This window comes from Anas platyrhynchos, chromosome 2, assembly GCF_047663525.1.
Source record: "Anas platyrhynchos isolate ZD024472 breed Pekin duck chromosome 2, IASCAAS_PekinDuck_T2T, whole genome shotgun sequence".
Lineage (NCBI taxonomy): Eukaryota > Metazoa > Chordata > Aves > Anseriformes > Anatidae > Anas > Anas platyrhynchos.
Window position 1 is genome coordinate 152,413,102 of NC_092588.1, and position 27,076 is coordinate 152,440,177.

The window sequence follows — 27,076 nt, forward strand, 5'->3', positions numbered from 1 at the left end:
ATATAGGGTAGTTCAGCCTTGGAACAAGCTGTCTGAAGGTCCTGAAAAATCCCCATTCAAAGATCCTTGAAGATTCACCGGTCTGGAGCAACCACACCTAACTTTGAAGCAAGCATTGCCCTGAACAGGAGTCTTGACCAGAGATCTCGTTTCAACTGGAGTTTTAGATATCAATGACATATAAATGAAAAGCTAACCTTGGGAGATAAGACAGGAGTATGTAAATCAGGACTACCACAGACATTCATAAAGATGTTAACAGCTTTTATTTCACTGGTGCAAGGCCCGCGTGTCATCCACCACTCACCAACATCAAAACAAAACATCATCTTCTATAAAACAGTTTCAGAAAATTCAAAACAAAATAACAGTGGCTATAATAAACTTCATACAATACTGTGAATCACTTAGTTTGTGTCATTCAAACAAGAACAAATCGGTTTTTAGCATACATGGCTTTTTTTTTTCTCCCCAAAAATAAAACATACCAGCACAACTCCAGTACATGCCTCACACCCAGAAATGCATAACATCACTCCATGACATTGACAGCAGTTCGTGCTTAGAACTAGTCATCAGTTCACCCTACCAATATAATAAAATACAAAATGATATGAAAAAACTACATTTACAAAGTACAGTCCCAATCCTGCAATCTAATCTGTTTGGGTAGGTACCTGCAACCATTCCAACTCCCCTGAAGGCAATGTGGTTTTTAGTGCTCCGTTGCTAAAGATTTGATTGCAGAATCAGGGCAAGTGGAAAGGTTTAAATCTTTCCACAAGCAGTAAAACACTGCCTTATTCTTCTAGATTCCATTTCAGTAGTATTTGCACGACCTCCTAAACAGAGAGTTACCTACTTTCAATTACCTCACGTTTAGGAAGAAAGAAGGATAGGCTTTGAAGTAGTCTGCAGAGAAATGGCTTTCACTGAAATGACTTGGGGCTGTGAGCTGTGCTGTAGTGCACAGTGGTGATCCAAATGCTTCCGAGAGATAACCACATCTTGTTTCAGTATTTACAGTACCTGCTGCCTTCCTCTGCTCTACACAAGTTTCTTCACGAGCAAGAAATCAGAGATCTTGTTTCCATTGTACGAGCATTATGACATGACTCCAAAAACAGGATTATGACGACAAATACTAGGGCCATATTCTTCATAGTCTTTCTTGGTGTGACATACTTGGAAGAACTCTGGCTATGAAAATATAAAACAAATCCTCTCAAAAACATAAGAATGCATAAAATAGAAAAACAGACAAATAAATAATGATTTAAAATGTTTGTAGATTGCAGCTTTATGATCTGATATTACACCTTCACAACAGAATAAAATTAGAAATTTTCAAATGTGAAGGCAATCAAGAAAAGTTTGTCTGAACCAAAAGACTGCTTTTAAATACAGCAATAAGAAATCCCACTTTGGAGACAGGAATTGTTTCCATTTTCCTCCATTTGATTCTCTCTCAGTTTTAGGAACACTGCTTTGGATCCTATACTGCTGAAGTCTTGGCTATTCTCAAGTGATATCTTCAAGAATAAATGGACTATATTACAGCTACCATATAAAAATTATTTCAGAATTATGCCATATCATAATACCCTTACTCAAGCAAAGCTCCCACTTGACCTGTACAAATTTTGCTGTGATGAAAGTTGCATGAGGATTCCAGATTGTGACATAATTCATGCTGTCACCATTAGAAGGTTTAAAAGTTAGTACTCAGATCAAATATAGCCAGGAGAAAACATGCAATAAAAAATTTAGCAGTTTTTCTTGAAGACTTACTGTTGAAGCCAGCATGGAACCACCAAACCAAACTGCATAACGCTGCATGTGATGTGTTATCACTTGAACTTCAACTGGTTTGGGCTAAGAGAAACAATTCACATTTAGTCAGTTTGCATTTCCTGGCAAGACCCTTATAAACTGAAAATAACCAGAGATCTTCACCCATCCCCTAACATCGCTATCTCACACTTATTACTCTATGTACTATACCCCCTGGGAGACAAAGTCAAATAACTCTTCCTGATTAGAACACTGAAGGACACAACAGTTAAACCCCTCTTGCCTACTGCTAAGATCACTTATCTCCTAGAAAGATACTACCAGAAATGCCCTTACAGACTGCTCACAGTCACTTCATGGTTTCTGTAAAGACATGTCATACGTTGCAAGGCTACCAACAGATTTAATAATACATACATACACACAATTCATCTTATAGCACTGTTTTCACTTGGTGAGTTGAAAATTCTGAACTTCATTTCTTCTATTACGCTCATAATCAAAGCATTTGAAATCCCTACTTACTTTTATCCGACCACCGCTGAGTTCCTCACTAAGTCGCAATCTTGCATCCACTACTCTTTTCAAATCCCTTTGCAGTCGTCGTCCAAAGTCCCTGAACATCGTGGATCCTCCTGAGAGGACCACATTCTGTGCAGAAAATAAAGACACACTCTTTAAATCCATCTTCAAGCAAGTTTCCCAAAAGGTATTAGGAAGCTGACATGCAACAAAGAACACCTTAAGCATTGCTCTTTTTTATCCATAGTAGGCCCACGACCCCCTACATTCTCTTCTTTTTTCTTTAAAGAAGAGTTTTGTGTAGAATGTGCTATCACTAAAGAGTCCATTAAAATAGTTAGCTAGTACTCTATACGTGCAGAGCAGCACAAAGAAGTTTCAGAGATGTTCACAGTAAGCAGTTTTACCCCTGATGTCAAATAAGGCTCTAGCCTGACTATATTACCGTTAGTGTCTTTCCACAATATGTAAAGTTATCTAGTACTTTTTTTTAAAAAAAAAAAAGAAAAAAGAAAAAAAAAAAAAAAAAGAGTTAAATTCCTAAACATGGTATCCAGCAAGTCCAAGGATTCTTCAAAAAATGTATTGGGCCTCCAAAGAGGACTGCAATGCTGAGAAAAATACCGTGGCTTCCCTTTTTCTGGTATTACTTTATTTTCAGAGCAGAGCTGACAGCCTCATAGCTGGATTTGTGCTTGGATTCTGAAGACAGGCTCCAGAATGTCACATCCTTAATTCCGATGATAATGCTGCATGGCTGTAGACTAATGCAGAAGTCATCTCAACAATGAGGGGACTCAAAACAGGAACACTATAACGTAACACTGGTGGCAGCGAGAATTCAGTTCATGATCAAAAAATGAACTCTACGTGATAAAAAAAGCATGTGTGCCCTTGCATACTGCTGCTACCACAAACCAAATGCCAATAAGTGCTTACTAAAATCACTTCTATGCCTGAGACACGCGTTGACAAGGAACTAGACTTACATCAAGAGTTCATTACACGCCGAGCAAAGTGTTACCTCTTGGTAATAGTTTTTGACACTGTAGACCAAAACTGTGCACGTAATGAAAAAATATGGCCAGGAAACCTGCATACAGATCTAAAGAGTTGAAGACGTGCATAATAAGCATTCACTTGCAGGCTGCAGAAGTAACTGCTTGGATTTTAAGCAACAGATTACAAGTCACAAACAAGATTATCCTTATTAAGTGAGAATAAAGCTGTTTGCTTATTTATGAAAAAAAAAATAAAACCTGTGCACATCATAAAATCCATTACAGTAAGGAAAACTCGTTTCTTCATGGTTTCAGATGATCTACAATATAAAAGACCATATAACAAAGCAGGAGTAGAGATACTTAAAAGAAAAGCACGCTTCCCCATAACATTACTGAAAGATTTTTCATAAGAGGAGGACAAAGGAGCCATAGATATAAAAACTGGAGCCAGAAACTACAGTTGGTCAGAAAGTTAAGCAGGAGGTAGATCCCCCTTTTTCCCCCATATTCAAGAACATCTCCTCCCCTGCATCAAAATGGTCATGCACTCTATATGAGAAAATTTCTAATGAGACAGGAAAAAAAAAAAAAACACAACTAACTTGAGTGATGAAATAGCAATTAAAAAGATGCCATCAGAAAATATTACCTGGAGATAATGAAGTTGGCAAAGAGAGTGAAAGCAATAATTCTGTTCAAAGCAAATTAAACTTTGAGTATACTGCATAAAGTAGACAATGCTACCACTACAAATGGATTTCAGAATGTACCTGAGAATAATTGTGTGAATACATCTGAGACCGACTTATGCAGCTACAGAGATAGTGGTAACACTGGAAGGATCTTTTATCATTCCAGGGCAAGAAGCTAAAAGGTCACAGCTCCCTCAGATTATAGCTATTTAAGTATTTCTGCATGTCAAGGAGAAAGAGAAGAGGGTGTACTGGCTGAAAAGGTGAGTCACCTCATTACCACATATCTGGAAAAGCCAGGCCAAGCAGCATGTGTGATACAAGGTGACGCTAACTGCCATCATAACATGATTATGCACAGCTACAGTTCCCCTGTTCCCTGCACTTCTGGTCAGCACTCGGCCAAATCTCTCCTACTGCTTTAGCAGAAGACTGCTCACATACGGGCTTCACCAAGCAGGTCAATCTTCTGAAAGGAGGGTAGAAGACAGGTAGTCCTCACAATGGAAGAAGAATTCACACACGTTCCCCACCCCCTGAGCAAACACCACCATTTACAAAGGACACAGGGAAGGTAGCAAAAGACTGTACGGAGAAAAAAAGAAAAAACACCAGCAAATACCTTCTCTAGAATAACTGAGCATAATACAAAGATGCCCATATCTACTGGAATGAAAAACACAGTAACAATGAAGGATGCTAAACATGTTATTTGGATTTCCAGCCTGCTTCGGTATTCTCTAGCCTCCCAGAAAAAGACATCAAGAGTTAGGATTCAAGTATCTGTTTACAGCTGATTTGTTTAAATGAGATTTCTTCTGATCTTACTGTGCTTAAACACACTTCAGCTGGTTTAACAGTTCTGTGCAAAGCACAGGTTTCACAGCTGACACTGACGATCTTACCATCTGATGGAAAAAAGCTCCAGCTGACTTTTATAGCTAACTTGCTGTAAGTTACATTGATTTGAAAGAATATACACTCTTAGAAGAAAAGAATATATTTCCTTAGAAGAGAAGGTGGAAGACCTTCCATGCACTTGAATAAGGTAAGCACAAGTAATAAAAGCAGCCCTTTTATGGGAGGAAACTTGGGGGTGAAACATCTCAAAGTTTTCACAGAGCTCCATGCTACCAAACACGGGGTACAGAAGTGGTTTCTGCCTGGTGCAGTGTAAAGATGCAACGCAGTGTAAGGACACTCTCAGCTGGACACTTCAGACTTTGCAGCACCCAGCTGATAAGCAACTACTGTTTTCCTGGTAAATAAGAACTTCAGCAACATGTCCAGAGCTCCCCCCCCTTCTAAGTAATAGCTGAAAGTTGTTTTATATGACACAATCACACCACCAGAGACACATCATTAGAGAAACATATGATTGTTAATAAAAATTATGGGTAAAAATAGGAAGATTCACAATCTGAAGGCAAGTGTTCCACAAGCAAGTGAATCAATTAAGTTACACACTTGTTAATTTAGTTAAAACAGGGCAATATTTGCCAAGACTGTACGTAAGGTGTAAGAAGAAGTACTCTACATCTTGAGCAAGAAACATTACCTCCACAATGAAGTAAATGCATTGTAAGAAACACTATTTCTGGAATTAGTTTTATTTTAATCATGAAGCAAAAATACATGTTTCTTTAGAAATATATATATGTTTCTTTAAAAATCACGATTTTCAGTGTCCATTTAACAGTTTGAGTATGGTCCCTGCTGTTCTGCAGAAACACATCTGCACTCAGACAAAAGCAACCGCAATTCAGCTCCTGTCAGGCCAGCTAGCACAAGAAATGTTATAGAGCTAATAACAGAGGGGATAAGCGTATAAAGGGTTTCTTCTCAGCGCTACTGTGCTACACTGACAGTGTTAATCACTTGGGGCTTCCATTTTCAGCAGTAGGCACACCCTTCCTTCCCCCATGACTTATCATCAGCGCCAACACGACGCAGATCTAAAGGCCTGGCGCTGCCTCCGGCCTGAACTCCCCCACAATGACTCCCCCCCTTTGCATTAGTGATTAACAGCAAACCTCATTTTTGACCCTACCTAGTCTTCTACTCGAAGACACCTACAATTTCAGAGGGGAAAGGTAAGAAGGACAGGGTTGATACAGCGAACAAGCTGGGAACCAACCCAGCCAGGGTTTCAGCTCACACACCACAGAGCGGTCTGACAGCGCCATCTACACACCGAGCAGCGTATGGGAAGCTGCTCTCACACAAAGTAGAGCAAAGTAACTTAAGCTAAAGGTGAAATGAGAGAGATATTTACCCCTGATTAGCCTCCCTAACTCTGGATCTCGCCAGGTTTTGACAATGGGTCATTACAAGTTGGGTATTCAACAGTTTAACCTTCTGAAAGAACGCTAACAAGCCTATGCCACATCTCAACTGCAGCAGCAAGCTCAAATTCACTCACAGTTTCCCACGTTAGCTGTACACCCAACTGAAAATCATCTCTAGGGAAAAGAATTAGCATCCTTTGAGTTCTGTCCCACCTCCATTTCCACTGAAAACCTGGATGATCTATCCATAATTAAAGCCCACATTCTCCAACATGCTACACCCCCCTCCTCACGCCTCGCTTCCTATTTGAAAAGCAAGCTTAGAAAGTCTGAGGCCAAGGATATCAGAACTCGATCCACCCTGAATTGAATCCTGAATATTTAAACTTACTTGGCTAGAACCTTTCAGAGATATTTCTGAAACCAGGTGAATGCTCTGTCAGACATCATTTTTATCTTAAAGTCTTTCATCCATATGTTTGTGCCAAAACCACAGCAAAAAATGGAGAGGAGTTGAAAGAAATCAATCACGGGGATGACCAATGACCTTACACTTGCATCACACTTGCAGAAGGCACAGACCTATCAATAACTGTTCTCATCACGTTACTATCAAAACTCTTGTAAGTATCTGGGGAGAGACTCTGGATGAGGAAAAAGGAAGATGAAATAGAGTACAAAATAAAAGTGGAAGTTTTCTTTACAATGTGGGAGGTGAGACAGTGGCACAAGTAGCCCAAAGAAGTTGTGGATGCCCCATCCCTGGCAGTGCCTACGGCCAGGTTGGATGGGGCTCTGAGTGGGTGAAAGGTGACCCTGCCCATGGCCAGGGGGGAAGGATTAGATGATCTTTAAGGTCCCCTCCAACCCAAACCATTCTATGATTCTTTGAATACAAAACAATGCTTCCAAGCAAACACATTAAGATGGTGTAATCACAGAAATTAAAAAGTGCATTGCTAGTAACCATTATACAATTTAAAAGAATGAATGTGCTTCATTTGCACAACGTGTGAAAGAACGCTTCCATGTGTTATTTATTGAACAGCTACAGGCATTGGCCAAACAACAACCTTGTAAAAGTCCTGCTGCTCCAAACCTCGACATAAGGTTAGATAGCTGGCCTTATAAGAGAGATGTTGATAAGACCAGGAAACAGGGATCCTGGCAATAGAACCTGATAGAAACACCGTAGGACATCAAAAGATGGGTTGCAAATAATTCTCCAAAGGCTACATGCCACATGTAATTTGTGAGAAGGTACTTGCAGATAATTTCTGCATGAACACTGATGAAGCATACAAATATATTCAGTGGAAACCCAGCACCACAGCACAGGGCCTTGGCTGGCCACCAAGCAGCACTGTGGGCAACTGGAATTGACAAACCACACAAATGAAGTGAGTGAATTTCTGCACCTACACAATTTTAAAAGAACAGAGACACTCTTCTCTTTGCAATGACCTTACTAATACTTACAATCTCATTTAAGCAACTAGGACATTGATTTACATTCAATAGACAGTTGTGTAACATTGTTTCAATTACTCAAGTATAATGAAAAACAGAAAGGGGCAAAAAAAAAAAAAATCCCAATTTTCTCTTGGCTTGTCAGTTAATATTTGCCCGATGATTACAGTACAGAAAGAGTAACCTACCTCAACTGTCGAATACCACTTTCCAGAAGTCACTACTAATCTCTACCCAAGCAACGAAAGAAGTTTCTCTGTGGAAACTTTGCTCTTGCAGGAAAAAAGCGCAGACCCAAAAGACAGCCAGGCATTAAGCATTTCCTAAAACTTTCTGCAGCATGCCTAAGCCCAAAGGTAATGAAGTGCTAAAAAAGTCACTTTCCATTTGAGTTTGGTAAGTAGCTGAATTTCGTCTTTTAACCTGCTCCAGATTTGCTCTGAATCAATGTCTTATTCTAGATGGGGTAACGCTTATTCTAACAGGAGACAAAAACTATTGCCTTCTACTTGAGCAAGCAAACCTCTCCACACTCTCACTTTAGGCTGTTATTTCCAAAAAAGCACTGCTGCTGCATGAGCAAAAAGCAACTAGGAAGCATATGGTCTGCTGCCAATACAGCAAGAGAGCTTGCCACAGGCTATGCCTGTCAGTACCTTCATGTTGATTTCTTAAGGAATCAATGACTGAAAGAACTCTCTGGACTACACCCCTAGACAAGTTTAAGCAGGCTTAATCATTGTCTCCTAAAAGAATTTGTCTTCATGTACTTTAACAATGGGTTCAACACCCGGCTAAAACTGCAGGCAGTGAACATACACATGTTAAGATTATGAAAAAACCTATATATAAAACTATGCGAAGGGAAGACCATGAGGTAACCCTTAAAATGGGCAAAACCCAAAAGCTTTCATGCACAAGAATTTATACTGCAAGTGTCAGACACAAATAGAGCTCCTTGGGGACAAAACTTACCTGTGTATCAAGCCACTGCTATAGGTAATCTTTCTCTCAAAAATAAAAGCAGCAAATTCCAAGTACTCCTTATTCAGAAGTGGCATGCTGTTTATCTTTATTTCTACTCAAAGTTCACATTTGTCATACTAGTGGAAATTGTAGCTATGCATACCATATATAAATGCTTCATGATGATAATGTTGATCTTTAGTTATCAAATTAATTGAGTTAATCTTATAACAGAAAGATCATACCTTATATAATGGACGCCGGACATCAATGGGACAGTTCTGTATAACTTCATCGACTACATCCGAAATGGATTCCATAAAATCAGGATTAGCAAACTAGAATCAAACAGAACAGACATTGTATTTTTCCTTCCAAGAAGAACGAAGGAACAAAAAAGGCAGAAGTGAGACTGTAGAGAGATTTTGCAATAGCACTTTTAAGGGAGATAGGGGAAATAAAAGCCAATATTACTCCTGTTCACCAAGTATTCTACGTTATATCAAACCCACTTCTACACCGAAAAAGGAATTCTTACTTCCCTTGTAGAGAAATTCAGATTCTCTTCCTTGGTCATAAATTCACTGTTCAAAATCTATGCACTAGAAGCCTACTACTGCATATGATATGAGTCTGAGCTCTCCTACAATATTAAATAGGCTGTTACTGTGCAGTGAAGTCATGTCTTTCCTTTTAATAGAAATCAAATACATCAGTGCACAAATTAGAATGTTCCATGTAAAAGATTTCAACCCTACTAAGACATGCACATTAAATTCCCACAAAAAAATCTGAGGCTTTTTTGTTGGGGGAGAGGTAGGGTCTGTTTTCTTTTTGTTTTTTCCTACCCAAGCACAGAAGTGTCTCCAATAATCAAACAGACATAAATACTCTAGGTTCTGGGTGGAAGCCCCATCATTATACAAATACCAGTACAGTGCTAATAAAATTTCTGCATTTATAAATTCTAGAAAGTCAGAGTTACTAATGCTAGTAAATAATCTCGGACTACTGACCACTTTCCATTTAAAATTTAACACATGCTTTTAAAAAAAAAAAAAAAAAAACTTGTAGCCTAGGGTTTGCCCTTTCAGAGATAAATTTTTGAGTAATTAAGTAAATTACTGAGAAATACATAACATATTATTTTAGAATATATTATTATATAATTTTAAGACTCTCCCAAAGGTGCAAACACTATTTGTGATTTATATCCTAAACGAGATGAACTATCTAATGGGATGAATAACAAAAAGCCAAAACACAAAGTATACACTGAACTGAAAGAGAAATTAGCAAATGAAATTGGCTTGGAGATCAAGAGCCATAAGAATGATGTGAAAAATCCCCAAGAAGTCAAGCTAATTTCCACTGTAAGAATTAATCATGCAAGAAGTTAAAACATTAAGATACAAATTAAAAGAGAATAATGAAAGAAATGGTGTTGCTTCTTATGGAGAGTTCTCAACTGAATGAACTACAGCCAGAAATCTTCTCCCAACCTCTCCAGTAAGTATACTGATAAAAGAGCGGGGCAGAAGGGACACGTATAAATTAGAGTTATGATATCCAAAGCAGAGCATAACATGCTCCCAGAAAGAGGACCGGAGAACTGATACGTGAAATTACATCTCATAGCGAATACCATATGGCTAGGGAGTGACAAGTAAAATACCTAAGTACTTATTTTAAAAGCAGTGAAATTATCTGAATTGCTATAAACCCCAAAGCCTAACTTCAGGAGAATTACAAAACTTTTTCTGAAATCTTTTAAGACAGAGATAAACTGAAAATAGGATAAGATGACAAGATGGCTTTACAAAAGGCAGCTTTACCTAGCTAACGTGCTACCCTCTGAAGTGAGGAATTAATGAAGTCTAGTGAGAAATTCTTTTTGGATACAGTACACATCATCTACTGCGTTTTTCTTGTCTAGAAAGTCAGTTCAGTTTGTTTGTTTGTTTGTTTTCCCAATACCAAGCCAAGAAACTATCAAGAAATGAAGAAAATGGAAATTAGTCCTTTATCCTACTCCTAACAGTCTTTGTGGGACTATGGAAAGAGAAACTATTAAAACAACGTGTGAGATAGGATTCTGTAAGAATTACATGGGTAAACAGCAGGGAGGAGAAACTATTTAGCCTCGAGGTTTAGTGATGACATAAGATTAGATGCCTATAAATTGACCGCAAAACAGATTTAGGCTGGAATTCAGACAAAAGGTGAGAGAATGAGATTTTCAAATGCCTTTCCAATAGGAAGAGGGTAGACAAGAAGAAACTTTAGTGTTAATATAGACTTGACTACAGCTGCCTGCAAGAAGCTTAATAGAGAAGACACACTCTGCCATGCTGTAACATATTAAAACTTGATTCTATCTTTTCCCAGGATATCACAACATCCTGAAGTTCACTCTGACTGAAGTACCAAAAACCAGACTAGGTACTGTAAATGTTTCCCAAAACTGCTTATTTCCACACCAAGAGATTTCAGTGGACTTCAGTGGACAATGGAGAAATTTAGCATATATGCTTTATAAATTGACTCAATGTCAATAGAAAGTATAAAAAAGTCAGTGTCCAAGACTTAAAATAGTATTAGTGGAATGCTACCATGCAGAGCAGTGCCCAAAAGGACTGGCAACATAACCAAATACACAGCATAAAAGCATACTAGTTTAAACCTGTGCTTAAAGAAAGAAGGAAAGCACCATATAAAATCTGCAAGTGCAAGTACTTTCTTCTCAATTTTAGATTGCCTTTAAAGAAAGAAAATATGAGGCTTTAAATGTAACATGGGATGACACAAGAAAATAATTACCCAATGTTCTCATGTTTTTCTGTGCTTATGCTACCTGAGACTGTAAAAGGTTTGAGTTAGAAAACTTACTGATTCCTCACTTCCACGTGATGGCGCACTCGCATCAAAAATCACTGTAATTCCCTCCCCCCCCTCCACTTTATTTACACAATAAAGTGCCTGCAACTTAATACTACTAGTAACTGTTCTTACCTCAGAATGATACACTTACCTCAGGATGAAAAAAAATTTCAGGTCCAAGGAACCTTTCATAACCAACATCTATAACAAACTTGTTTTTGTTGATTGCGTTGATGCCAGTATACTGCTTGATCCATTTTCGTGGATCTCCATCGTATTTAGAAAATTCTTTTACTATGTCAGGACAAATGTAACAGTATTTCTCCTGTTGAGAGATACCATGCATTAAAATTTGACAAAATAATTATTCCATTATTGAATTACAATGTATCACAAACAGAAGAACAAAAATATGTAATCACTCTTACAGATGGGGCTGTTCAACAGATGTTTGTACCCAAATGAATACTGAAGCCTCAACCACCCAAGACAACATATATTGAATAAAATTCCACACCAACTCATCAGATTAGTCTGTCTCAAAATGAAAATGCCACAAGCACTAGGTGTGCGACAACAGGGAAATTCAATGGCAAGCTTTCATGGCAAGATCAGACCCATACAATCAGCCTACTGGCATATTTATTAAATTAAAAAGCAAATTTTAAACAAATTTCGAACTTAAAATGCTAATTTAATCTGCAGAACATACTCAACTCTACCAAAGAGTCTAGCATGAAGATTTCCTTCTTCTCCTTCCCCTGCACTTGATTGGACAAACCAGCAGAAGCTTGCATAATTACAGCACAGTGCCTGTATTTGCATTTTTAAGTGAGCCACCGGCAACTTGTTAAAGCCAAAAAATTAGTTCAAGGAATTTTATTTATATATTTATTAAGAGATAAAGGGTGTACCTTTATGGCTTTTGCTGTCTCCAGAGATTGTTCAGGAGGAATTCCTACTTCCCTCTCCCTTAGGAGCTGCTGAATAAAGTAAGTGATATCTCTACCTGCAATAGGAATATGTTTGATGCAACTTCCAATTACATAGCCTTCTGCCTATGTGGGAGGAGAGGGAGAAAAACAACAACAAAAAAATATGTTTAGGCATACTCATACAGCGCGGAATACCAACAATTAACAGCAAAACTATCACTCATTTCTATACTACGTTATTTTGATTTTTAAATCAAAAATATTGAAACTGTAAAATGACCATAAGAATGTACAAGCAACCCCCTGCAAGGTGTTTATTTTTTAAATATCCTTGATTACAACATATAAACAGATACTGATGAGATAATAGACAATGAAACACACAAGTGGTAGACAAAAAACAGCTTGTACACATTACACATTACAACCCAAAGTCTGATCAGGTATTTTTTTTCAGGTATAATCTGAAAAGATAAAGTAATACGAATAGACTGCTCATGTTCTGTGTCAGAGTGAAGAACAAATGGGAAAAAGTATAAATTTATTAAAATGATCAGAAAAAAAATCAAATGAAGAAATATCTAACTATTAGTACAATGAAAACAAGAAATCTGTGTTGATTTTTTTCCCAGGATGTACTGGCTGGTATTGCTGAGCCAACACTATTTCTTATCTTGCCTTTCACATACATTTCTTCAGAACTTCATGTGTTTAATTGTGTGTTGTTTTTTTCCTAATATTTCCCAGTTGAAGACAATACTGATATAACCAAGTTAATACCAAAATGCAAGAAATTAACAGGACTCAAATTTTCATTTCTAAAATAATTGATCATTCAAGCATACTATATGCTTCAGAAATACACTGTCATCAATAAAACAGATGTTAGTAATGCACAGATAACTGGGTATTTTTAACATCCTAACAAAATTAAGCCATCTGAAATCAACCACATATATATATGAACATGCATTTGTGCAAGCTTGCAGTTGCTTCCATACAAGCAGAGTTCACTAACTTCCAAAAGAGGAAAAAAAAAATGAAAAGCAGACACCAGCTGTACAACACAAAGTGCAGGTCACCAAAAAAAAAGTTTGGATGTCTCACAAGAAGCATGCTAGGCATGCAGGAGATCTGACCCACTGATATGCGTTAATACTGAACAGAACTGAGGCATCACAATAACACAAGACAAGGAGTTACACAGAAATATTCTCCAAAATATGGCCTAATGATTCCTTACTGTGGTCTTCATGTAGCCTGGACAGCTAAAATAATCCCATAAATAATAAATAAAGCCACATAATATAAGAAAAATTTTGCAAAACCTCCATAAGGGAGAAAAAAAAATACCAAACAACCAAGCGCCTCTAAAATTTTTAAAACAAAGTTTACTTTATTTTCTATAGATTAAAATAATAACTGCCAAACTGTGAATTTGTCCAAACCACCGATATTTTCACAATGCACCCTGCTACATACCACAGGAATCACATGGGTCACTCCGTCACCACTGTCAATGACGATTCCAGTCAAAGTACGTTCTCCAACTTGTCGTGATGTCCAAGAGGCAGCTAAGGCCAACACTGCCTAAATGAGAAACAGAACACACTTAGAAGCAGGCAGAATGTGCTCATTTATTATCTCAGAAAGTATTGTTTCAAGCATTATAGACATGTGCATATGGAAGACTATACATACTGCAGCTATACTGTACTTTAGAAGGATATATTCACTTTGTTCACCTGAACAGCAATGTAAAGTCCTGGTATGTTAAATGATTCAAACATAATTTCTGCAAGATACTCTCTGTTTTCAGGTGTATTCAATGGAGGTTCTGTCTGGAGGAAAAAAAAAAAAAAGAAAAAGATTGAAAAAGTTCCTGTTGGTGTCCTAACAGTTAATGTAATGACTAGCTCAGTATGCTAATAAACTTTTTAGATTCTTAATGAACTCAAAAGTCTCAAACAAGCTCCAAAACTAAAAATTTCATACAATCTGGGGAGAGTATCAAGGAGGTTATTTCCACAACAGATGACTTAAATTAAGTTTCCAAAGGGAAGTAACAATCACGTTACAAGAAATGCTGTTTTGTACCATACTGTCTCACTGAGGCTAGATAGAGTGGCATGATTTCAACGCCCAAATGTTCACAAAGATAGTAATGTGTTAGAGTAGCACAGCTGATTTCAGAAGGACTACTCACAGGAAAAAACACAGCACTCAATGCTTAAACAGAGGGGAAAGGTTTAATCATATGTGCTAGGAGCAGACAATCTTTGAAGATTCCTCATGTCCCAGATCTCCCATGTTCAGTGCACTGAGTAGCTGTGGGCTGAGACACTGCCACACATGCTTGGTGCTACAAAATAAGACATGCTGGGGATATGGGATGGCTACATGCGGCCTACACTCAGTTTTAGCCAGGCAGTGAGAGTTAGACCATAGAGTTAGCAGGAGGTGGGATTTTTGTTCAAAAATTCCAGTGTAAGATACCCAGGGAAGCAGTGGAGTCCCCACCCCTGGAGGTATTTAGGAGACATGTGGACATGGTACTAAAGGACATGGTTTAGTGATTAAACTCTGTAGGCCAGGCTGAAGGTTGGACTTGGTGATATTGAAAGCCTTTTCCAACATAGATGATTCCATGATTCAGTTATGTCAAAACTAGAACCAGCAAAGGGCTCCTTTAAATGAAAAATCTGGAGACAAACCAGGCATAAGGGCAAATGAATATAAAGAATAATTTTTAAAAAGCCTATTGCAAACTACTTGTTAAAATCTAGTATCCTAATTTGATCTGTAAGAGAAATTTTCATGCATTTGTGCTTTACCACTAACATATGGTGCTCTACTAAGCAAGAATATTCTCTACTACATTGTAAAGTCAGCCAATAATTTCAAATAGAATTCAGTTTAAATAAAGCAATTAAAGCCTTTCAAAAACAAAATCCAACCTTCAGTAGCCTAAATCACAAACTGAACAGAATTTGGTTCTGATGCACTTTCACAGATATTTTTTTCCAGGTGATGAAGAAATGTAAGACATACAGAGAAAAATCCTCTAACAGAGCTTGGAATTGGAATACCGGAAGCTTGTGCTTGGAATATTATTTAAGTTTTCCTCTTAGAAAAATATTCTTGGAAAAATGTTGTTTTCCTTCCAAAAACATTTTCCTTCCCCAGTCTCAATAACTCACCATTAAAAAATAATGATCTTCAGGCTCAGCTCGTAGGTATTTAAAAATGACCTGCTCCATGAATCTCTCCATGAGGTCCCAGTCTTCAACAATTCCATGTCGTATAGGCCACTGAAGCAAGAAAACACGTCAACCTTCTAGACCATATGAGAATAAACAAAACCAAAAATAGCAATGCTGGAAGCCCACAAATCCTTACATCTTCTGCAAGAATTAAAACATCTTATCTCATGATCACATTATCAAATCCTCTATTTTCACTTTAACTTGAAGTAGTTAACTCTGAATTATCTTGTACCCTCAGGTAATTCCAATTGCAATTTTATGTTGCAGGACTTCAAGCCAGACTGTGTTTAATCCACTATTGTTTTGTAGCAGCACTGTATTTCAATTTCTTTTTGTATCAATTTTATCACTTAGAAAGTTGAAAATCATACTCATATTCAATATGTCTGCCAATCTATAAAAAGAAATAAAGACCATATAGGCAATATATTTTTCAACATACAATCTGATATGTTTACATTTTGTTCAATGGTAAGAACACAGATGACATTTAAGTAATAGAGTAGGATGTATAAAATATGATTTTTTCCACATAATTCATAAGCTGTTAACATCTTGTAAGTACAATGAGTCCTCTAGTAGGATATGGAAAATATGATTCACACAGAAGCCACACTGAAGACAGCCTTCCACAAAGCAGTTGTGACATTCCCTGAAGCAAAAGTATCCAACACGTTCCCCAATTCATACACCACATTAAAAGGATACACTCTTAGCAAGAATTTAAATATTCAGTGTTTATGACTATTTTAATAGCAAATCATTTTGAAAACTGAACAACTGCACTGTGCGGTGGATATTTACAAAAGTCATCAAGCACCAATCACACAGGGCAGCACCAGTAAACACACATTTAAGGCCAACAAACCAAAAGCATGCAGTTGTTAAAATGCCACAAAATATTTCACAAGAAAGCCAATGTGTTTTTTTAAATAGCTATCTAAAAGGTCTAGAACAATACGCAGTAATAATGTGCAAATTTGAGAAGCTTTAAAAAAAAAAAAAAAAGAGATTTTCTTACCTTTGTAGCATAGGTAGGTTTATCTATGGCTTCATCTCCTATGAAAAAGTCCAGATCATCAACACCTTTCATTACCCTCCTCTGAGCCTGGTCACCTACTTTGGCTGATTCTCGGATTGCAATACCTTAAAATAAAATCCAAACAAATTGAGGCAAAATTAAAAGAGCTAAAAATAAAATTGATATGCATTTTTTTAACTAAGGATTCTTTCCCAGGAGTAAAAGTTGGAATATAGAAAGTATAGTTGCCAGAAAGCTGAAATTTTATCTATTGATAAACCAATATAGCAAAATTCATCCTCATCGCTCTCTCAGGTAGGATTTTGGTCACCTCCCTCTCATTAAAGTAAACGATAACTCAGAAAAAATCTCTAAAAATTCATTTTGTTACAGCCTACAGCAGTCACTAAACTTGCACAGGTGCAGCACTCCACCAAGAGATACCCTTTAAGTCTGCAAGTGATGTGATTTTCTGAGTTTCAACTCTGAGAATTAAGAAAAAGAGCACAGGAGAAGAAAAACTATGTACTTCAGAAATAAGCAGTGGACTCATTATCCCCATCAGTGAGAACAAGGAAGCAGGGAGGGGAGAAATCAATTTGCAGTGCTACAAAGAAATCTTTGGAGACTCTCATGTGTCCCATTATCAGCCTGCAACTATCACTAAAATTATTAGATGGCTGCTATAGGCACGAAGATGAGACAGCAAAAAAAAATCTGGGGCAAGCTATAAATAAAAATGGAATGAAGTAAAACACTACTTATTTAATCACACAGAGTAGAAAATGCACAGTAGACAGGCATCATCCTCAAACACACCAAACAGTACCAGGACCAATATTGACAAGCAAACAATTCTTTCAGAAACTCGTTCAAGCCTCCACACATTATCTCAGTTTTACGTAACAGTATTTAAAACAAATACATGGGAAACACTTGGTATCCCACACCTTTAATATAAGACATTTACATTTTTACAAAAAAATTACATTAGAAATTCTTACGTTAGATTTTTTAAAACAATACTTAATATAGATAGACTATAACCAGTAGTCTAGATAGAAGACTCTTTGACCCCCCGGTTATCCTTTTCTTTTTTTTTCTTTTAAAATCTTTATACCTTCTACTGTGAGTATTCGAAAGGCAGGCTAGATGCTTTAGTAAGGAGTTAACTGATGAAGTCCACAAAAAGTAAAGACAGTGTTTAGTGTAACTGGAGATTAACTGTGAGACAGTAAGTGCCATTAGGGAACTAAATACGTAGTCAGTGCTACAATCTATACAAATATATAACATTTGAGAGGAACTTTTAAGACTACAATTAAAATCAAGAACACTGAAAATGCGTAACATTTTAATTTAAACAATTTTAACATAGAAAACAAATTACAATAGTAATTCTGCTCAATAAAACAAATGGGTAACAACATTTGGTTTATATTTACCCACTAAAAATGACCATTATCTAGTCTTTTTTTGACTATTGAACTGTCTGAAGCCCCAGACAAACGTAAATAAGGCAGACGCCACCTGCACTTCAGTACTTAATTTGATGGGAAGCCTTCCCCAGATTATCCAGGCAGTAACCATGGTGTCAGGTAGACAGGAGGTGAGTTGCATTCTGCCTACTCAAGAGTCCTGGCAGAAAAAGAATGGAGATTAAAAGGAAATAGGACTGGAGGTCTCTTCATGTTTGTCATAGCAACTAAGAGCTGATTTAATGAGCAACAGTCATAGCTAACTGCAAACAAGTTCTGTTTAGCTACACTCCAGCCAACGATGCTAACACGGTGAATATCACTTCCCAGATGGACAAGAGACTATGAAGGCCAGGCTGGGAATTGGAAAGCAAGCCATTTACTCACCAAAGTGCTTAGTAATAAGCAGTGTGCACTGAGTGTTGGAGGGACAAAAATAAAACACTACTCACATGATGGAATAATGAACTGAGGTTCTGTATTCCCTGCATAGCCAAGTTTGGTGTACCTGGGAAAAGAATGATCAAAAGGTCATTACATGTATTAGATGCACGCTCTTTTAAATAAATAAATAAAGCTTTCAAACAAAAATTCACAACACTTCTCAGAGTGAAGGCCAAACATGCACATAACACGTCTATATTTTCTAGGTTATGCTTTCAAGTGTAAACCTGCTGAGAAGGAAATTCAGAAGTGGTAAATATTCTAGGTGCTATTTTTCAGACACTTTCAGCTTTTCCAGAGATTTTGGAAGTGGATTTTCAGAACCGTGAATTCTGAACGCTCAGCTCTTACTTTCTCCATCCCATTCACCAGCTACGACAAAATTTGGGCAGGTCACGCTGTGATTAAAGGAAGATGGAGCTTCAGAAAGGAAGATTAGCTTCAGAAAGCTAATATAAGTGAAGTATTCGTGAGACACGGCATATTTAATATCGTCAAACAAAGGGCAGTGGGAAAAGTGTGGCTTAAGTACAATCCACAGTTCAGAACTTCAGTTTCCAACCCAATACAACTTCTCCTCATGCCTTGCACAAACCACTCACTCTGCCACAGGTATGGTATGGCAATCTATATATACTACCCAGAAGCAAGCAGGATTCATGAAACACAGCAGATGGTATGAAGCATTGTCTGTCTGTCTCAATATACATACAGTATATATTTATCAACTAAAGTATCAAGAGGGAAAAAAAAAAGAAGCAAGTAACTTGGGAAGGAAAAAAAAAAAAAGGAATTTTGACACAAAACCTAAGATCTCTGCATGATGTTACTGGCTACAAACTGGCTCAGGCTTCTAGCAACTAGAAATAATTAGCATCCCAGACTATGGAAAATAGCTCTAATCCCTAAAATAAACAAATACATTCAGAAGCAGTTTCAGAAAAACACAAATTATTCCAGAGACTGAACTTTTCCTCCAATATTGTCATTAGACATCTACAAAGTACAACAGCAGCAAGATGCGAGGGAAATGAGCATTACTCACAGCCAGTTTTGCCCTGAAAACCTAAAGCCACAAAATTCTTAAACAAGACCAACCACAAAATCACAGCCTAGGTCCTAAAGTGAATTTAGGATCTTCATCTGCAGCCTGCTCTCAATATTTGCAAACTACATTGCTAAAACCGAGGGTTGTTTTTTCATTAAACAGATTATAAAGTAAGTTCTCTTCATGGAGTATTCGGCATAAAAACACTCATTAAGAGTCAGTTGGCTTAGATAAAGAAATTAAATCAAAACTGAATTAGCAATGACCTTGGAATTTAAATATTATATTTTCAACATCTCTTCAAAGCTGTAGCTTCAATAGACTTCAAGTAATCTTTAAAAAAAAAGCCATTTCCCCCAAGGCTAAAAAGACAAGGGCTGCGTTTTGGGGGCAAGGGTTTGTTGTATTTTTAATCATCATTAGACTGAAAGCATATGCCTGTATAATCCAGAATGTTTATGCATACTTTCCATGGCTCTCAAAAGATATAATCAGGGCATTAAATCAGACTGATTTGTAAAAAAGGCCATTACTAGCAAGAATTCTTCTTATGATAATTACTGCTTAGTTTCTGCACATTTTAGAAGGAAGCCCACCTTGGGAATATTGTTGCAATGTACCCAACAACAAAGCAGGCGTTACACTGGGATTTAAGATGCATTACAGGATACTTACTCTTCATTTGTCTCTCTGAAAGGGGTTTGGCTTGCATGCCCATACTGCCATCCAAGAAAACCATTTTTGGATTCAGAAGGCCTATGTCTAAGCCTCAGAAACGGCAATCACGCAGAAGCCTCGTGAAATCATGAAAATATCAGTCATACCTCAGCCCTCCAAGCCCCACTGACACAAAACAAGTCAATATATACATATATACACATATGTATAAGCTTATAAATATGTATATATAAGCTTTTTAATACAATTTGTGTGTGTGCGTGCAAATTAAAATGAAAAAATTCCTGCAATACAACCAAAACTTTTGTCTTAAGCTAAACAGTGACCCAAAGGTGAGTTCAGGTTGCCATCTTTCCCCTTCCCAAACACTTGCCAAACTCACCGAGTCAATCACAGTATTAAAAAGACACCCTCAAAGAGCCAATCTGGGGCAGCAGCCTCTAAAAACAATACCTTATAACCCAAACAGGGATCAGATCCCACTAGGATTACTTCAGCAGTTACCAACAGGCCATAGCTCAGTATTTTGTCACTAGCTGAATTTTCTCTGCTCTAGAAAAATCTCCCTGATATTTTCCAGTATCAGTAGAAAGAGTTCCCTTGGAAGAAGGTACCTCGCAGAAGAGATCATCCAGAAAGGTTTCTTTTGTATGCCATTAATCCATGAAGGAATAATATCAGAGCTATATAAATAACTGTGTTTTCAGTTTCAGTGGAAAAAAAAAAATTGTGTTCAAAACCGAAAAATAACCTATTTAGGACCAAACAAGACACAGAGACTTTCCAGTGTCTGTGGCATATTTCAGGTGTTTTGACAAAACCACATGAAAGGGAAACTCAAAGTACTCTCAAAGCCACTGAGGAAGAAAAATGATGCAAACGATGCTCCCCGATCTTACCCAGCCCACTCGCTCAGAGCATCGCAGACGTGGCCCCAGACTTTTCTCCTGCCCAGCAGGACCTGAGCACGTCCCACCTCCCAGAGCAGAACCCAGGAGTCCATTAAAGCGTTGGGTGACCCACTTTCAGGACCTCCTACGGACCTTGTTCCCTTTTATTCGAAACACTTGAATATTCATCGACCTGAAAGGCTCTGGACTTAAACAGTTGGGGAGGTTACCTGCTCTCCAGTCCCTTCTCCAATGAATATTTAAGCATCTGAAACATGGTTTGCTTTCTCCTGGGCAACAGCCTAGCAGACTAATGGTAATGCAACAACTCATGATCTGTAAATTATACAGACAGCTTTAGGGAACGCGTATGTCAATTTAATTTCATTAAAAGTAGCAGATTTATCGCTAGTGAGATAGGAACCTACTGGAAACTCTACAAAACGCAGCATATTGGAGACTTCATTAACAATTAGGAGAAATGTGATCCAATAGATGAAAGCTACATTATGAAAGGAGATGTGAAGGAAATACTTTAAAAACAGTCACCTGAAAATTATTGAAACAGTTTCTAAAAATTAAAAAAGAAATGAGTTTTAGTAAGTACTATTTTTTCCAGGTGGTCAGCTAATACACAAATCAGTTTGCCTAGCTTTGGCATGAGGAATGGTAAGTCTAAACCCTGTCTCTTCTGAGGTCTTTTTGAAACGCTAAAAGAAATCCAAAGAAAAATGAAATGTACAAGAAGATGACTGCAAAGATGTACAAACAGACCAAACCAGTGAAAGAGATATGGACCCCTCAGCCACTTTAAAAAGGGATATATTTGGGAAATTTCTTACTAAAACATAAGAACAACGTGATTTAGGCACACGAGACCACGAACTCAGGCAGTTGCCTTATCCACCTCAAAACAGAAGACAATGTTTTTCTGGACAGCTATGCAGAAGAGCAAGACCGTAAACATTTTCAAATTTCCTTTATTTCTACTGCTTTAAAGGTTGGGACCAAAAAGTGGTGTGTTACATCCATAAACAAGCTCTGAAGAGAGAGAGAAAATGATGAAGAATATCAAAAGAGCTAAAGGAAGTCCTGTAAAGAAACAAAAAAGTAACCTCCGTAATGGGAAAACTTCAGATGATGCTAATACTTAGCAGTTTTTACTTCCAGGACACCAGTCACAACATCCTGCCATAAGCAAACTGTCAAATTGTATTATCATTGTTACAAACATGCCTGAGAAACTTGCAATACAAGGTCTTCATCAAAATGCGGAAAAGTGCTTTTGAAATGAAAAAGGACACGACAAAGGAAGGAGAACAAAGAAAGAAGGAATGCAAAGTAGGAAATATCAAACCCCAATCTATTATGTCTGCACAATTTGCCAAGAAGCACCACCAGCCACTACAGTAATAAGCTTTGAGAGAGCCGAGCAGGACTGGGGCCTGTGGTTCAGACCTTTACAGGACTGAAACCCGTGATTAGAAACAACAGCTAATTAACCCATGCTCCTTAGACCCAGAACAGCAATTAGGAAAATGGCTGTTCGCAAGTCTCACGTGGAAAGGGCAGAGGTGATACTTGCATAGAGCAACCCATTTCACACCAGAAGTATATAATAAGGGGGGGGTGAAAAAAGTAGCTGCAACATTGGAAGATGTTATCTCTAATAGGTCAGCAACAACACACACACAAAATAAAATTAAAATATACATATATATAACACTTATATCACCAATTTTTAGACAACTTCAGCTCACTCAACCCAGAAATCAAGCAGTTACCTCTAAGTTGATCGGTAATGCACTGCCAAAGTAAGTTTTCCTTCCTAAAATAAAAATGAAGTGACTCGAGTAAAATAAACCCAAAATAGAAGTATTCCTCAGTGTCTGCAAATACACACAATGACGAGAAGTATTTTGAGCCACCTCTGTTTTGCACACCCACCTACCAGCACGCGGATGGCCCACCACTAAATGCCAGTTGTTAAAACCAGTCATGAAGTTTAAAGCTACTTAAAACAGCAACATCAGACAGGCCTGGGAGCCCTTAACCAACTAAAAATAGCATGCCCTTCGCCACAAAAAGACTGATAGCAACACGTAACCTGACCGCCAGAAAAACCTCCCGCAAAGAAAATGAAGATGTAGGGCATCAAAATTGGACAAGTCATTTGTAAATACTACTGGAAAAGAGCAATCATATCCAATAAATTGTTACTGCGCTCTGCAAACATTTGTCATAAATGGTTCGCCTTTCATTCATAAAGAAAAAGTCATCTCTCTAATAGAGGAATGTTAACCTGTTGCTATGACAATAAGTTTCTCGCCAAAACCCTGTATTTCCTATGCACCCATTGCTGCTTTTTTGAGTAACTCCAGTGCTGTGCAGGACTGAGGCCTGTGGCTGCTAAAAACAGTAAACTCACCCGGGCTTCTTGTGCACAAAACAACAACAGAAAGAGTCTTTTCACAAACTTCTTAAATCCACTTACATGAAAAGAACAGGGATTAGACTCCAGACAAAGCACCTCATTCAGTACCAGACACAGAAGTAGAAAAGTGTTTTTTATATATGTAACGTTCCACAGCTCGTCTGCATATACCTTTTCATTTCCGCTATGCTCTTCCAAATGTTTCATCTGAAAGCCTTTTCATGAATAATTTGAATGAATTGTTTGAAGCTTGTAGCCCAAAGTAGATTCATTCTAACAATAAGAAGGTTTTCAACCCACACAGAGGAAAATTCCAGAGACTGTTATCAGTGACTCAAGCTACTTCTGGCTGCTTTTGTTCTGAATATTTCTCCTTGTGATGGAAGAATATTTATTTCAGATTTAGTAACCTCATTGCTAAAAGGTCTTCAACACTTTGGTGCTGTGCAGCAAAGCCAAGCAGAAGTCCCATCAGAAGTGACACCACGTTGTCTCATGAATTAAGACCATTTGGAGGCATGGAAGTTAGAAGTCCACTTGGGGGATATTTGAACCCTTTCTGAACAAACTGATATACAAGCACACACACAACCAACAATTTTTGCCATGCAAGCACTAAATAGATTTCAGAAACTCCACTTCAATTATTATTTTTCTGCAAGCATGCAGTAAGCTATTTTCTGTCCTTATTTATTTTGTATAACTGTTGGTCAGCAGTATCTACTGCTAGTGCAAGGAATCACTTCACAAACTTAGACCAAAAGAGGTCTCCGGAAAGACACAGGCATATTTTGTGCCTTTTCTGGATTCTGTAGTTTATATTGTAGCTTCTGTAAAGGATTCACCTAGAGTTCCCCTCGCTTTCCAGGAAATCTCTTCAAAACTGTGAATCAATACTCCTGTAACACCAACAGTTCTGCGCAGAACAGATACTTAAAACATCTTCAGCAAATAAATAGATTGAACCTGGGGAACTACCAAGAAGTTGCTAATGCACATGCAGAATCAGATGCAAGATGAAACCCATTCTCTGTTCTACTCCCAAAGTTTTCTTTTCGGCTATGCACTCCAGTATTCTCCACTGAGAAGCCTGAACTGATTTCTTGTAATATAAAGGTATGAACAGAGACAAGAGACTTCTTAAAATTTTGTCACAGTTTAATGAAGACATACTTCAAAATACAAAACCCTTTTCTGGAAGGTAAAAGGTGACACCACGTCAATGTAATGTGCTTCCTCTGGTTCTCTCTTTTTTTGTCTCCTCTTAATATGATGGCTCAGTTTTGGAAATCTTAAAAGTAAATTCCAAGCATTACATAAATGAAAATAGTGCAGCAAGTTCCCTGCAGAAGGAAGGTCTATTATCGTAATAAATTAAGGCAATCAGTGACCCTTAGGCACAGCCTGACAGGTGAAGTTATTGGCTGAACAGTTACTCATGGACCGGTGTCTCCTCTCCTCCCGAAAGCTCTCCATAACTGTTGGGCCAAAGGAAAGAGATTAGCAAGAGCACATTACATATCCAGTATCTCCTTCATTACTACTCCCTCCGACACCTCCCACTCCCAAGGCACAACCAACTCGATGATGACTGGTCTTCGCTAGCCACAGACAGGTAGGTAAGACCTGTTCCTCTGAGAAGAGAAATGTCTCCTCAGCACAGCTTCTGCAATTTAGATTTGAGTCCTTGGAGCACTGGGGATTACAAAACTCATGGCTTGGCTAAACGTAGAGTACATCTCACGTTGACTTGACGAGGGCTAAGAAGGGATAACCTAACACCAAAGGACACCACTAATGTAATACAGGTGGCTTTCCTCTCTCTGCTGGCTGAAGGCAATACCCCAAAAAGCTCTAGAAGATGTGCACTCCTTGAGGCACGATCAGATACAACCCAGCAAGGCCACCGTGGTCCGGCCGCTGTGTGCAAGGGAGATGCCACAGCACAGCAAGAACACCTCACCTGGCCCACGGTCACCTCTGGCGTGCAACTCACAAGCAAGACAAGCACAGGGCTTCTCTCAGCATGCAGCCACTCAAAACACCACCTGCGTTTTTAGCATTTTAGCCCTATGATGGTTTAAAGTCAGTGAACGTGAGTGGAAAGTGGACCCATGAGGGGAAACGAGCACAGGGAGACGGAGCATCCCTGGGGTGACACGGCTTGCCCTGCTGCGGCTGCCAGAGGGGAGGAAGGGCAGGAGGAGGAGGAAGGAGAGGAGGACGATGAAAAGGAGGAAGATGAGGATGAAGAGGGCACCCGGCGGGGGGAAGCAGCGGCCTGCCCAGCAGCAGAGGGGCCCGCAGCGGATAGAGGGGACCGGGACACACAGCACGAGCCCGGCTGGTGACAAAGAAAAGCCAGACCCGGAGAGGAAAAAGGACGCCCCGCCGAGCCTCCCCCCGGCACAAAACCCCCCTCAACGAACCCACACGGGGACCGGCAGCACCGATCCCCCCCCAGCTCCCCGCACTCACCCGGTGCCTCCGTCTATCACGCAGGGGGGCAGGTAGCTCGCCATGCTGGGGAGCCGGCAACGCGGTTCCTACACCACTACCACCGCCACCACCAGTAGCCGGGCCGCCGCCGGCTCCCCCCGGGCCGGCCCGGCTCGGCCTCACTGCATGGGCGGCGGAGCGGCGGCCGGCACCATGCAGCCGCCCGGCAGCGCCGCCCCCGGGCCGCATGCGCCGCCCGCCGCCACCACACGGCGCGGCCCCCGCCCGCCTCCGCCGCTCGCGGGCGGCCATTTTAGGGGAGGGCGGAGGGGCAGCCTCATGCCCCCCTGGGGTCCGTCCCAGAGCTTCGTGGCGTTGTTACGGGCTCCAGAGAGGTCTACAGGGGCTTGTCATGGGCTATGCATGTCAGCAGGGCTGTAATGCTCTAATTTTCTGTCAGGGCTTGGCATGGTGATTTTTGAGGGGTGCTGTGCTTATCTCCCAGCTTTCCGAGGGGTGCCCCGTCACCTCAGCAAGTGCGCGCTGACTGAGTTGATGAGATGAAAAAGCTTCTTTCAGACATGGCCACAAAGCTGGGGAAGGAAGGAAGGGAAAGAAAGGGTTCGCCACCCCTCAGCAAGCATCGCAGATGCTGCTGCCCTTCCAAGCAAGACTCGCCTGGTGGTTAACGTTTCAGTGATGGTGGGGTTTGCCCCCGGAAAAACACCACCATTTAAGCAGTCAGTTGTAAAAACACAAAGCTAGGTTTCTCTGGGTGCAGGTGGCTGTGGCACAGCCCGCAAATCCTCTACATTGGCCATGAGCAG

The 27,076-nt window shown here is 39.1% G+C and overlaps 1 protein-coding gene across 2 annotated transcripts; it reads right to left on the bottom strand.

The window, feature by feature from the left end:
* Positions 1-247: 247 nt before the first annotated feature.
* Positions 248-26,511, bottom strand: ACTR3B (actin related protein 3B). 2 transcript variants are annotated; one of them, XM_027450425.3, is made up of 12 exons: positions 26,289-26,511; positions 18,769-18,824; positions 16,839-16,963; positions 15,752-15,862; positions 14,297-14,392; positions 14,034-14,141; positions 12,531-12,674; positions 11,768-11,941; positions 8,982-9,074; positions 2,320-2,445; positions 1,792-1,875; positions 248-1,196 (listed from the first exon to the last, which is right to left on the bottom strand). In XM_027450425.3, the coding sequence occupies exons 1-12, from the start codon at positions 26,330-26,332 to the stop codon at positions 1,062-1,064; spliced, it is 1,296 nt and encodes a 431-aa protein (XP_027306226.1). In that variant the 5' UTR covers positions 26,333-26,511; the 3' UTR covers positions 248-1,061. The 2 variants fall into 2 exon arrangements, with proteins under 2 accessions (XP_027306226.1, XP_027306227.1); XM_027450426.3 differs by having other exon boundaries at positions 248-1,200; positions 26,289-26,510.
* Positions 26,512-27,076: the final 565 nt, after the last annotated feature.

What these genes read in the sequence shown, in the direction of transcription:
- ACTR3B (XM_027450425.3), bottom strand. Translation starts at nt 26,332, where the DNA reads ATGGCGAGCTACCTGCCCCCCTGCGTGATAGACGGAGGCACCGG. An exon ending in TCAGTTCATTATTCCATCAT is followed by an intron (nt 16,964 to 18,768) that starts GTGAGTAGTGTT and finishes TTTTATTTTAAG; the next exon opens with GTATTGCAATCCGAGAATCA. An exon ending in GTTCCATGCTGGCTTCAACA is followed by an intron (nt 1,197 to 1,791) that starts GTAAGTCTTCAA and finishes TTTCATAGCCAG; the next exon opens with AGTTCTTCCAAGTATGTCAC.